The sequence below is a fragment of the Cherax quadricarinatus genome, chromosome 28 (assembly GCF_038502225.1).
Source record: "Cherax quadricarinatus isolate ZL_2023a chromosome 28, ASM3850222v1, whole genome shotgun sequence".
In the NCBI taxonomy this organism is placed as follows: domain Eukaryota; kingdom Metazoa; phylum Arthropoda; class Malacostraca; order Decapoda; family Parastacidae; genus Cherax; species Cherax quadricarinatus.
This window is the reverse complement of record NC_091319.1, coordinates 22,032,256-22,045,527: the sequence shown is the minus strand read 5'-3', so window position 1 is coordinate 22,045,527 and position 13,272 is coordinate 22,032,256. Positions and strand designations below refer to the sequence as shown.

General features: G+C 37.6%; 1 protein-coding gene across 8 annotated transcripts in view; it reads left to right on the top strand.

Moving 5' to 3' along the window:
• Positions 1-13,272, top strand: part of LOC128693175 (gamma-tubulin complex component 6) — a 464,079-nt gene that overhangs the window by 269,469 nt on the left and 181,338 nt on the right. For all 8 annotated transcript variants that reach the window (XM_070089457.1, XM_070089462.1, XM_070089461.1 and 5 more), the window contains exon 9: positions 3,097-3,206. In XM_070089457.1, the coding sequence (XP_069945558.1) occupies positions 3,097-3,206 (110 nt within the window). The remainder of the gene's footprint in view (positions 1-3,096; positions 3,207-13,272) is intronic.

The window sequence follows — 13,272 nt, the reverse complement described above, 5'->3', positions numbered from 1 at the left end:
GCAGTGTTTTTTCGTATATTTTATATAGTTGTATTTACAATTTCTTGGTCTCATTTGATAGAATTGAAGATGTACTACAGAAATAGAGATGATTTTGATTGAAAATGGCTTGAAACTGAGCTCAAAGTAGCAGAAATGTTAAATTTTTGCTGATGTTCAAGAGTAAACAAATGACCTCGCAAGTCTAATACATGCCAGCTGGTGGGTCTCATATATATTCACAAATGTGGTGATATTATTTATACAATTATTACAGTATTGCATAACAGTAAATCTTCTATTTTTTTGATTTGAATAAAAATTCATTATGTGAATAAAAAATCAAAATGGAATTCATTTGTAAAGCCTGAAAACGTAACTAATGAACAGAGGAAATATTAGTTTAGTGCCAGGAAGGCCTGCATTGTTTATTCTGGGCCCTATTTTGAAATGGGAATATTTTGAACTTTGTATTAACCCTTTGATGGTCGACAGGCCCTCTCTGAGACTCGTTCTCAGGGTCGGCCAAATTTAAAAAAAAAAAAAATTCTTATGAAAAGATAGAGAATCTTTTTCCGATCATAATGAGACCAAAAGTATGGAATTTGATGGAAAACTTATGGAATTATGCTCTCGCGAAGTTAGCGGTCTCAGCGATGTTTGCGCATAGGCGATTTTGCCCACTTTGAGCCCCATTTTCGGCCAATTCCACTCTACTAGTCGACAGAAAACATGAATGTTTCACTAGAACTCCATTTTTTCTATCGAATGAGTGCAAGAAACCACCCATTTACCAATTTCAACTATGCAGTACAGTGGTCAGAATTTAGCAATTTTGCCAATTTCACACAAATTTCAAAAGATGCCAATTTCCAAATAGGGTCCAGAATAAACAAGAAAGACATTTCTGGCACTAAAATAACATTTCCTCTGTTCATTAGTCACGTCTCAAGGCCCCTCTTACATTCTTTTGCTTTCCACTTTGAATTTTTATTCTCACAAAAAATAGAAGATTTACTGTTATGCAGACAGTGTAAAAAATGGTATAAATAATATTGGCGCACTTGCGAAAGAATATTAGACTCACCAGTTGACGTGTATTGGATGCTTGGCATGTTTTGTTTACTTTTGAACTTTCATAAAAATCGAACATTTCTGCTACTTTGAGCTCAATTTCAAGGTACTTTTCATTGTAAAACCAGTCAAAATCATCTCAATTTCTGTAATATGTCTTCCATTCTATAAAATGAGACCAAGAAAACTAGAATACAACAATAAATACCATACGAAACAGTCAAATTTTTTTTTTCTCATGCACTGTGTGCTGCAGGATTTTTTTTATACTGTGCACACTGACCACATAGACCCATTCTTTCATATGTAGGCCTACCAGCTTTTTCTCACTAGATTTGAGGGCACTAGAATTTAGGCGTACTAGTACGTCAAAAACCCTGGGTCGTAAGCTGTACTAGTACGGCTGAAACCCCCAAAGGGTTAAAGTGGCCAAATTTCCAATTTCCAATCACTTTATTTTGTTGTTGAAACAGTTGACTTGGCGATTTCTTGTGCTCAGTCGAGAGAATAGAAGTAATACTAGTGAAATAGCTAAGAATTTGGTTGACTGGAATACTGTATTTGGCCTAAAATGGGAGTCAAAGTCAGCTAAATTGCTGATGCCTAAATATCACCTACACATCAAAATTCGCGAGAGCATAATTTCATCAATTTTCCATCAAATTTTGTACTTTTTGTTTTATTACCTTCAGAAAAAGATTCTCTACCATTTCATAAGAAAAAATAAAAAAATTATTTTTTGAAAATTCTTGGACCCTGGAGCACGCTTTGAAATTTGGCCTCTGGACCCTGAAAAGGTTAAATAAAAGCACCAACTATTCCAAAACTATATCTCCACCTGCTTTTAACATTTCTGTCTTTATCGCATCAATCCCAGGTGCTTTACCCCCTTTCATTCTGTCCAATGCCTCCTGCACCTCCCCCACACTCACAACTGGCTCTTCCTCACTCCTGCAAGATGTTATACCTCCCTGCCCATTGCATGAAATCACGGCTTCCCTATCTTCATCAACATTAACAGTTCCTCAAAATATTCCCTCCATCTTCCCGATACCTTGTTCTCTATCTAATAATTCTCCTATTCTGTTTTTAAATGTCAGATCCATTTGTTTCCTAGGCTTTCTCAACTTATTAATCCCATTCCAAAATGTTTTCTTATTCTAAACAAAATTTATTGATAGAATCTCACCTACCCTCTCTCATTTGCTTTCCTTTTACATTCCTTTACCACTCTCTTAACCTCTCTTTTTCTTTCCATATACTCCTCCCTCCTTGTATCATTTCTACTTTGTAAAAACCTCTCATATACTAACTTTGCTAGAAGTGTTTTTGTTTTTTGGGCCACCCTAAGTGGGAGATGGCTGGCATGATGAAAAAAAAAAAAGAGGCTTGGGTTTTAAACATTGCTGGAGGTAGTGATTTCATTTATGAGAACAATGTGTGGTATGCATATGATGCAGAAAATTTGGAGCATAGAAATTTGAAAGAAGCATTGAATTATGAAAGCTGTAAGTTAGAGGGTAAAAAAATGGGTTGTTGTGGTAGTTGTCTTTTAAAAAGAGTGGAGCAAAATAGGATAGTGAAGTGTTTATAAATCCAAAGTGTAAAGAGGTGTATGGAGTCATCCCAGAAAGGGTTGTAGGGAGGGTGTGAAGGATTTTTAAAGTGATAGGGGGCTTGAGCACCCAGTAGGCATGTTTGAACATGTTAGATCATAATGAGTGAGGACAAGGTTTTTGATTGGAAATACTGTTGAAGTGTGAGTGGGTAAAATTTATAAAGGGATTTAAGGTGAGAAGTACAGTGGCTGTACTGTGAAGGAAGGGTAGGAATGTTAAATATTTGGAGAATTATTTGAATTGTGATGCCCCTCCACTTCTGAGAAGATAACTATTGTTTCCTTTCTTTTGGGTTGCCCATACTTTGTGTGGGAAAGGGCCAGTGTGGCAACTAAAATCTTTATTTTAATGGAAGTTAAAAAAAATACTGTCAGGCATTCTGATATTGTTTGTGTAATAATATCACTCATCTTTTTATCCTCAGGAATTGGCAAGCTTTTGTGTGAAGGATGGTCTGTGCTACCCTGGTGTAACTCCTGAACATCTTAGAGGCTCACTCTTACCTTTTGTAGAGTGTGGCACACTTGTGCGCAGGTATTTCAGCATTAAGAAGTTATTATCCTTGACACATTTTTTTTTTCCTTTTACATTATTGGCTGTCTCTTGCCATAGTAAACTGACCCAAAAAAAGACACGTTTATCATCACTAATTCAACGGTTGTCTTGCCAGAAGTGTCCTGACATCACAATTCATATTACATTGCGACTGAAAGATTCTCACCCCTCCTTCAGAGTGCAGGCACTACTCTTTCCATTTCCAGGACTTTAATCCAGCCAACTGGTTTCCCTGAAACCTTTCATAAATGTTACCAGTCTCACACCCCATCAGCACCTCAATCATTTAAAACCATGTGTCCCCACTCGCCCTGATCTAGCATGCTCAACAAGCATGCTGAATGCAGAAGCCCCTAACACTCAAAATCTCCATTACCTACTGTCTTTTCAACTATTTCTGGAGATGGATAAAGACACAGATGCAGTACAATGTGGTCCTTTATTGACAACATTTTGGCCACACATTGGGCTTTATCAAGTCACAAACAAATCTGCCTGGGAAGAGGATGTGTATATACACAGTGGAGGATTATAATTCACAGTGGTTATGTTCTTGAAAGCTGCACTACTAATGATTTCCATCATTTATGGACTGAAAAAAGTTTGGTAAAATGGGATTATGTTCTTCAGACCTCCAAGAGATCTGTTACAAATTTTTTGGGGTCATAAAATTAATAGTTTTTCTGACCTAACATTGTCAATGAAGATGCTGTGTGAAATACCTGACGTCTAGTGAGATTCAGATAGTTAAAAGAAAGTACATTAGCTAGAAAATGATTACATTAATACCATACATTATTTGTTACTTACCCTGAGTTAAGTTCAGGATGCTGAACGTTTAGTAGAGAGGATGGCTGTGACCCTATTCCTCATTCTTTTTACTGTGTCACACTTAGGATTACATATTGCATAAGCCCTTATCTTTGCCTCATTGTCTAGAATTGATGATGCTAAATGCTCTTGCCCAATGTATGATGCATGCACCACCCTTCAGCATTTATCTCCAGTTTTTTTGTAATAGGTTTAGTTTCACGCTTAATCTTGCTTTGCCTGCACTTTGTTTGGAAACCATGATAAATATCCTGAAATGAGATGGGGCAATGAAAAGAAGGAAAAACATGTGCACTGTGCTAGAATTGGGCAGTATGCGTCCAGATACACTGACCTGTGTGGAAGGTTGGTTTGTTTACATCTCATCACCCCCCTCCCCCCCCCCCACACACACACACACCCTTCCCTGCAGTGTTAGGACAGTTGAGATGCCTAATGTGTGTTGGGGAAGTCTCAGGCCTGCCTACCACTGCACTTAACAGAAATGCGCATCAACAGTGGTAAAAAAATCTACTCTGGTACTCCTTAAAGGAAATGTGCTACCATTGGAAATGAATTTGGCTTCCTTGTGCCTTAATGGAAATGGGTGCACTTCTGTTAGAAAAGAAAACCTAAATTAAATTGCATAATATTGAAAATGCAAGTTATGATAATGTAACTTAAGGTTTTTCTACTGTAAAGAGAACATAGTGACATGAAGAGTCAGGTGAAATATGTTGAACCTTACATCTTGGGTAACAGATTGGACAGATATATGGCTTGAAAGAGGTTGAATTCAAGAAGGACCTGCATAGCTTGGGCCAGTAGTCCTGCTGTATTGTCCCTCTCAACTTGTCTGACCTGCTGCTGTGTGAGATAACAAGCAAGAACCTTCCTGGCAAGAGGCTTATCTATGTTGTTGAAGCCATTATTCTGGTTAAAGTTGTTTGATATGCTGATTAGTGAAGATTTGAGAATCCTGCATTTCGATGTGTCTTCTTTGACAATGAGTTACGCAAAATTTCCATAAGCGAGCAGTCCTCAAGGCAGGTTCCCTGATGCTGGTGAGGGGCTCTTGCTCTTGATCTAGGGAACTGTATCTCATTTGTTTGTTGGGCTATCTTATTGAAACTTGGGCAATGTATGATGGAAAGATGTTTCTTAACTTACACCAAAAATGAAAGAAATCAGAGCATAAATAATGGAGTTCACTTCTCAGCAATTAGCCACCCCTTAGTGGTATTTTTGTATGGTTTTTATGGTTGTATTCTCATTTTTTTGGTCTCATTTGATAGAATGAAAGATATATTACAGAAATAGATATGATTTTGACTGATTTCACGATGAAAAGCACCTTGAAATTGAGCTCAACATAGGAGAAATGTTCCATTGCTTGGCTATGTTCAAGAGTACACAAATGACATCACTGTCCATTCCAATATGCAGCAGTGAATGGGTTGACATTATTTATACAATTATTGTAATAAGGCATAACAGCAAATCTTATATTTTTTGTGTGAATAAAAATTACAAATCATTTACATTGTAATAATAATAATAATATGTATAATAACCTAGGTAGTAGGTTGGTAAACAGCAACTGCCCAGGGAGGTACTACCGTCCTGCCAAGTGAGTGTACAACGAAAACCTGTAATTGTTTTACATGATGGTAGGATTGCTGGTGTCTTTTGTCTGTCTCATAAACATGCAAGATTTCAGGTATGTCTTGTTACTTCTACTTACACTTAGGTCACACTACACATACATGTACAAACATATATATACACACCCCTCTAGGTATTCTTCTATTTTCTTTCTAGTTCTTGTTCTTGTTTATTTCCTCTTATCTCCATGGGGAAGTGGAACAGAATTCTTCCTCCGTAAGCCATGCGTGTTGTAAGAGGCGACTAAAATGCTGGGAGCAAGGGGCTAGTAACCCCTTCTTCCGTATAAATTACTAAATTTAAGAGAAACTTTCGTTTTTCTTTTTGGGCCACCCCGCCTCGGTGGGATACGGCTGGTGTGTTGAAAGAAAGAAGACATATAATAATAATAGTATAATAACATAATACAATAATAATAATAATTATGTAATACATGTTATACTAATATTTTATTTATTATCACACCGGCCGATTCCCACCAAGGCAGGGTGGCCCGAAAAAGAAAAACTTTCACCATCATTCACTCCATCACTGTCTTGCCAGAAGGGTGCTTTACACTACAGTTTTTAAAACTGCAACATTAACACCCCTCCTTCAGAGTGCAGGCACTGTACTTCCCATCTCCAGAACTCAAGTCCGGCCTGCCGGTTTCCCTGAATCCCTTCATAAATGTTACTTTGCTCACACTCCAACAGCACGTCAAGTATTAAAAACCATTTGTCTCCATTCACTCCTATCAAACACGCTCACGCATGCCTGCTGGAAGTCCAAGCCCCTCGCACACAAAACCTCCTTTACCCCCTCCCTCCAACCCTTCCTAGGCCGACCCCTACCCCGCCTTCCTTCCACTACAGACTGATACACTCTTGAAGTCATTCTGTTTCGCTCCATTCTCTCTACATGTCCGAACCACCTCAACAACCCTTCCTCAGCCCTCTGGACAACAGTTTTGGTAATCCCGCACCTCCTCCTAACTTCCAAACTACGAATTCTCTGCATTATATTCACACCACACATTGCCCTCAGACATGACATCTCCACTGCCTCCAGCCTTCTCCTCGCTGCAACATTCATCACCCACGCTTCACACCCATATAAGAGCGTTGGTAAAACTATACTCTCATACATTCCCCTCTTTGCCTCCAAGGACAAAGTTCTTTGTCTCCACAGACTCCTAAGTGCACCACTCACTCTTTTTCCCTCATCAATTCTATGATTCACCTCATCTTTCATAGACCCATCCGCTGACACGTCCACTCCCAAATATCTGAATACGTTCACCTCCTCCATACTCTCTCCCTCCAATCTGATATTCAATCTTTCATCACCTAATCTTTTTGTTATCCTCATAACCTTACTCTTTCCTGTATTCACCTTTAATTTTCTTCTTTTGCACACCCTACCAAATTCATCCACCAATCTCTGCAACTTCTCTTCAGAATCTCCCAAGAGCACAGTGTCATCAGCAAAGAGCAGCTGTGACAACTCCCACTTTGTGTGTGATTCTTTATCTTTTAACTCCACGCCTCTTGCCAAGACCCTCGCATTTACTTCTCTTACAACCCCATCTATAAATATATTAAACAACCACGGTGACATCACACATCCTTGTCTAAGGCCTACTTTTACTGGGAAAAAATTTCCCTCTTTCCTACATACTCTAACTTGAGCCTCACTATCCTCGTAAAAACTCTTCACTGCTTTCAGTAACCTACCTCCTACACCATACACTTGCAACATCTGCCACATTGCCCCCCTATCCACCCTGTCATACGCCTTTTCCAAATCCATAAATGCCACAAAGACCTCTTTAGCCTTATCTAAATACTGTTCACTTATATGTTTCACTGTAAACACCTGGTCCACACACCCCCTAATAATAATAATATATAATAATAATATATAATATACTAATAATACATATATAATAATAATGTACTACATAATAATAATTATAATAATAGACGGCTTCAAAAAGGCCGTCACTAGATGTGTTTACCACAACAAAGAGGGAGCGGTTGTGGCAGCTTCCACCTGTTAAGTAATGCAATATTTTATTCATTCTAGAGTATATATCAGGTTTCTATATTATTTATGTTGTTTATTATTTCATATTAGATGAACTGTGATAGATAAATAAGCCGTAGAGTTGATGATAGCGAAATATTCAAGGAGTATTTTGTCCTGTCTCCAGGCAAACACTCATTGGTCGCCACTGCCACATATATAATGACATATTCTATTCATTCTAGAGTATATATCAGGTTTCTATGTTATTTATATTGTTTGTTGTATCATATTAGATGAACTTTGATAGATAAATAAGCCATATAGATGATATTAGCGAAATTATTCAAGAAGTATTTTGTCCGGTCTCCAGACAAACTCTCGTCCACTGCCGACACCACCCATACCACTACGTGAATTACATATTTTATTAATTTTAGGGTATAAATCATATTTCTATGTTATTTATATTGTTTATTATGTCAGATTAAGTGAGATAGATAAATAAGCCGTAGAGTTGATACAGTATTAGCAATTGCATTTCAATTAATTTAAATGAGGAAAATTGACTCTGCAAACGAGCAAATCCAGTTGCGAGCAAGGTCATGGAACGGATTAAACTCGCAAGTGGAGGTTCCACTGTATTTCCATGCTATTCCTCAGAAAGTTGGCTTGGCTGATTTCTTGCCAGCCTTTTGCTAATATGATTATAGTCTTGTTTTAATTAACCCTTTCAGGGTCCAGAGGCCAAATTTTGAAGTGCGCACCAGGGTCCAAGAATTTTCAAAAAATAATTTTGTTATTTTTTCTTATGAAGTGCTAGAGAATCTTTTTCTGAAGGTAATAAAACAAAAAGTACGAAATTTGATGGAAAATTGACGAAATTATGCTCTTGTGAATTTTGATGTGTCAGCAATATTTACGTATCGGCGATTTTGCCGACTTTGACTCCCATTTTAGGCCAATTACATTATTCCAAATTCTTAGCTATTTCACTAGAATTTCTTCTATTCTATCGATTGAGCACAAGAAATCGGCAAGTCAACTATTTCAACTACAAAATAAAGTGATCAGAAATTAGTAATTTGTCCAGTTTAACCCTTTCAGGGTCCAAGGCCCAAATCTGGAGTCACGCACCAGGGTCCAAGAATTTTCAAAAAATAATTTTGTTATTTTTTCTTGTGAAATCGTAGAGAATCTTTTTGTGATGGTAATAAAACAAAAAGTACTAAATTTGGTGGAAAATTGACGAAATTATGCTCTCGCGAATTTTGATGTGTCAGCGATATTTACGAATCGGCGATTTTGCCGACTTTGACTCCCATTTTAGGCCAATTACATTATTCCAATCAACCAAATTCTTAGCTATTTCACTAGTATTACTTCTATTCTATCGATTGAGCACAAGAAATCGCCAAGTCAACTGTTTCAACTACAAAATAAAGTGATCGGAAATTGTTAATTTGGCCAATTTAACACAGTTCAAAATATTCCAATTTCAAAATAGGGTCCAGAATGAACAATGTAGGCATTCCTGCCACTAAACTAACATTTCCTCTGTTCATTAGTTATGTTTTGAGGCTTTACAAATAAATTCCATTTTGATTTTTTATTCACATAATGAATTTTTATTCACACCAAAAAATAGAAGATTTACTGTTATGCAATACTGTAATAATTGTATAAATATCATCACCATATTTGTAAATGTATATTAGACCCACCAGCTGACGTGTATTAGACGTGTGAGGTCGTTTGTTTACTCTTGAATATCGGCAAAAATTTAACATTTCCGCTACTTTGAGCTCAGTTTCAAGCCATTTCCAATGCTAAAACCAATCAAAATCATCTCTATTTCTGTAATATGTCTTCCATTCTATCAAATGAGACCAAGAAATCGCAAATACAACTATAAAAAACATACGAAAAAACACTGCAAAGTTGCTGTTTTAATCGAAAAATCATGATTTCATTTTTTTTCTCTCATTATACACAGTGTGCTGCAGGATCTGTTTTATGTGGTGCACACATACCACATAGATGTATTCTCTCATATCTAGGCCCAAATGTGCCACTCACAGTTTATCAGAGTGAGCTGAGCTCATGGCATAGATCTACGGTTTGGACCCTGAACGTAAAGCCGTAGATCTACGGGACGGACCCTGAAAGGGTTAATGCAAAGTTCAAAATATTCTAATTTCAAAATAAGGTCCAGAATAAACAATGCAGGCATTTCTGGCACTAAACTAATAATTCCTCTGTTCATTAGTTACGTTTTCAGGCTCTACAAATGAATTCCATTTTTATTTTTTATTCACACAATGATGTAAAGAGAGTAGTAAGGGAGAAAAAGTTAGCATATGAGAAGTTTTTACAAAGTAGAAGTGATGCAAGGAGGGAAGAGTATATGGAGAAAAAGAGAGAAGTTAAGAGAGTGGTGAAGCAATGTAAAAAGAGAGCAAATGAGAGAGTGGGTGAGATGTTATCAACAAATTTTGTTGAAAATAAGAAAAAGTTTTGGAGTGAGATTAACAAGTTAAGAAAGCCTAGAGAACAAATGGATTTGTCAGTTAAAAATAGGAGAGGAGAGTTATTAAATGGAGAGTTAGAGGTATTGGGAAGATGGAAGGAATATTTTGAGGAATTGTTAAATGTTGATGAAGATAGGGAAGCTGTGATTTCGTGTATAGGGCAAGGAGGAATAACATCTTGTAGGAGTGAGGAAGAGCCAGTTGTGAGTGTGGGGGAAGTTCGTGAGGCAGTAGGTAAAATGAAAGGGGGTAAGGCAGCCGGGATTGATGGGATAAAGATACAAATGTTAAAAGCAGGTGGGGATATAGTTTTGGAGTGGTTGGTGCAATTATTTAATAAATGTATGGAAGAGGGTAAGGTACCTAGGGATTGGCAGAGAGCATGCATAGTTCCTTTGTATAAAGGCAAAGGGGATAAAAGAGAGTGCAAAAATTATAGGGGGATAAGTCTGTTGAGTGTACCTGATAAAGTGTATGGTAGAGTTATAATTGAAAGAATTAAGAGTAAGACGGAGAATAGGATAGCAGATGAACAAGGAGGCTTTAGGAAAGGTAGGGAGTGTGTGGACCAGGTGTTTACAGTGAAACATATAAGTGAACAGTATTTAGATAAGGCTAAAGAGGTCTTTGTGGCATTTATGGATTTGGAAAAGGCGTATGACAGGGTGGATAGGGGGGCAATGTGGCAGATGTTGCAAGTGTATGGTGTAGGAGGTAGGTTACTGAAAGCAGTGAAGAGTTTTTACGAGGATAGTGAGGCTCAAGTTAGAGTATGTAGGAAAGAGGGAAATTTTTTCCCAGTAAAAGTAGGCCTTAGACAAGGATGTGTGATGTCACCGTGGTTGTTTAATATATTTATAGATGGGGTTGTAAGAGAAGTAAATGCGAGGGTCTTGGCAAGAGGCGTGGAGTTAAAAGATAAAGAATCACACACAAAGTGGGAGTTGTCACAGCTGCTCTTTGCTGATGACACTGTGCTCTTGGGAGATTCTGAAGAGAAGTTGCAGAGATTGGTGGATGAATTTGGTAGGGTGTGCAAAAGAAGAAAATTAAAGGTGAATACAGGAAAGAGTAAGGTTATGAGGATAACAAAAAGATTAGGTGATGAAAGATTGAATATCAGATTGGAGGGAGAGAGTATGGAGGAGGTGAACGTATTCAGATATTTGGGAGTGGACGTGTCAGCGGATGGGTCTATGAAAGATGAGGTGAATCATAGAATTGATGAGGGAAAAAGAGTGAGTGGTGCACTTAGGAGTCTGTGGAGACAAAGAACTTTGTCCTTGGAGGCAAAGAGGGGAATGTATGAGAGTATAGTTTTACCAACGCTCTTATATGGGTGTGAAGCGTGGGTGATGAATGTTGCAGCGAGGAGAAGGCTGGAGGCAGTGGAGATGTCATGTCTGAGGGCAATGTGTGGTGTGAATATAATGCATAGAATTCGTAGTTTGGAAGTTAGGAGGAGGTGCGGGATTACCAAAACTGTTGTCCAGAGGGCTGAGGAAGGGTTGTTGAGGTGGTTCGGACATGTAGAGAGAATGGAGCGAAACAGAATGACTTCAAGAGTGTATCAGTCTGTAGTGGAAGGAAGGCGGGGTAGGGGTCGGCCTAGGAAGGGTTGGAGGGAGGGGGTAAAGGAGGTTTTGTGTGCGAGGGGCTTGGACTTCCAGCAGGCATGCGTGAGCGTGTTTGATAGGAGTGAATGGAGACAAATGGTTTTTAATACTTGATGTGCTGTTGGAGTGTGAGCAAAGTAACATTTATGAAGGGATTCAGGGAAACCGGCAGGCCGGACTTGAGTCCTGGAGATGGGAAGTACAGTGCCTGCACTCTGAAGGAGGGGTGTTAATGTTGCAGTTTAAAAACTGTAGTGTAAAGCACCCTTCTGGCAAGACAGTGATGGAGTGAATGATGGTGAAAGTTTTTCTTTTTCGGGCCACCCTGCCTTGGTGGGAATCGGCCAGTGTGATAATAAAAAAATAATAAAACAATGAATTTTTATTCAAACCAAAAAATAAAAGATTTATTGTTATGGAATATTGTAATAATTGTATAAATAATATCGCCACATTTGTGAATGTATATTAGACCCACCAGCTGGTGTGTATTAGACGTGTGAGGTCATTTGTTTACTCTTGAACATCGGCAAAAATTGAACTTTTCTGCTTCTTTGAGCTCAGTTTCAAGTGATTTCCATTACTAAAACCAATCAGTATCTTCTCTATTTCTATAAAATATCTATCAAATGAGACCAAGAAATCGCAAATACAACTATAAAAATCATACGAGAAAACACTGTAAAGTCGCTGTTTTAATTGAAAATTACGGTCTCAGTTTCTTCTTTCATTATGCACTGTGTGCTTCAGGATTTGTTTTATGTGGTACACACATACCACATAGGTGTATTCTTTCATATCTAGGCCCAAATTTACTGCTCACAGCTTATCAGAGTGAGCTGAGCTTATGGCATAGATCTACGGTTTGGACCCTCAATGTATAGCCGTAGATCTACAGCACGGACTCTCAAAGGGTTAACCCTTTCAGGGTCGCCAGGCCCCTTCCGAGACTTGTTCTCAGGGTCACAAAAATTAAAAAAAAAAAAAAATAATTTTTCTTATGAAAAGATAGTTTTTTTTTTTTTAATCTTATAGGCTAAACAAAAATTTTTTACCATCAATACTTACCGAGATATGGAGGCGTAAAGTTGACAGAAAAATGCCTGGTATATGGTAACATCGCCGACTGCCGGTCACCTGGTATTACTTTATTTACTTTTTTTAGGTACTGTTTTCTATTGTTTTTTATTTTTTTTTTTTAAGTAACTTTTATGGTCTGTGAGACCAATATGATCACTATTTTGTAAGTTATTTCTATTTCTATACTACACAATAACTGCATAAACACTGTTGTCACTGTTTTCTTTACAGAAACTATTTACACAAACAATTGATATGAAATGTTTTTTATTACTATTTTTCTATATTTTATATACACATATACAGTCACAGGGAATGTTTCTAGAAGTTCTGCAG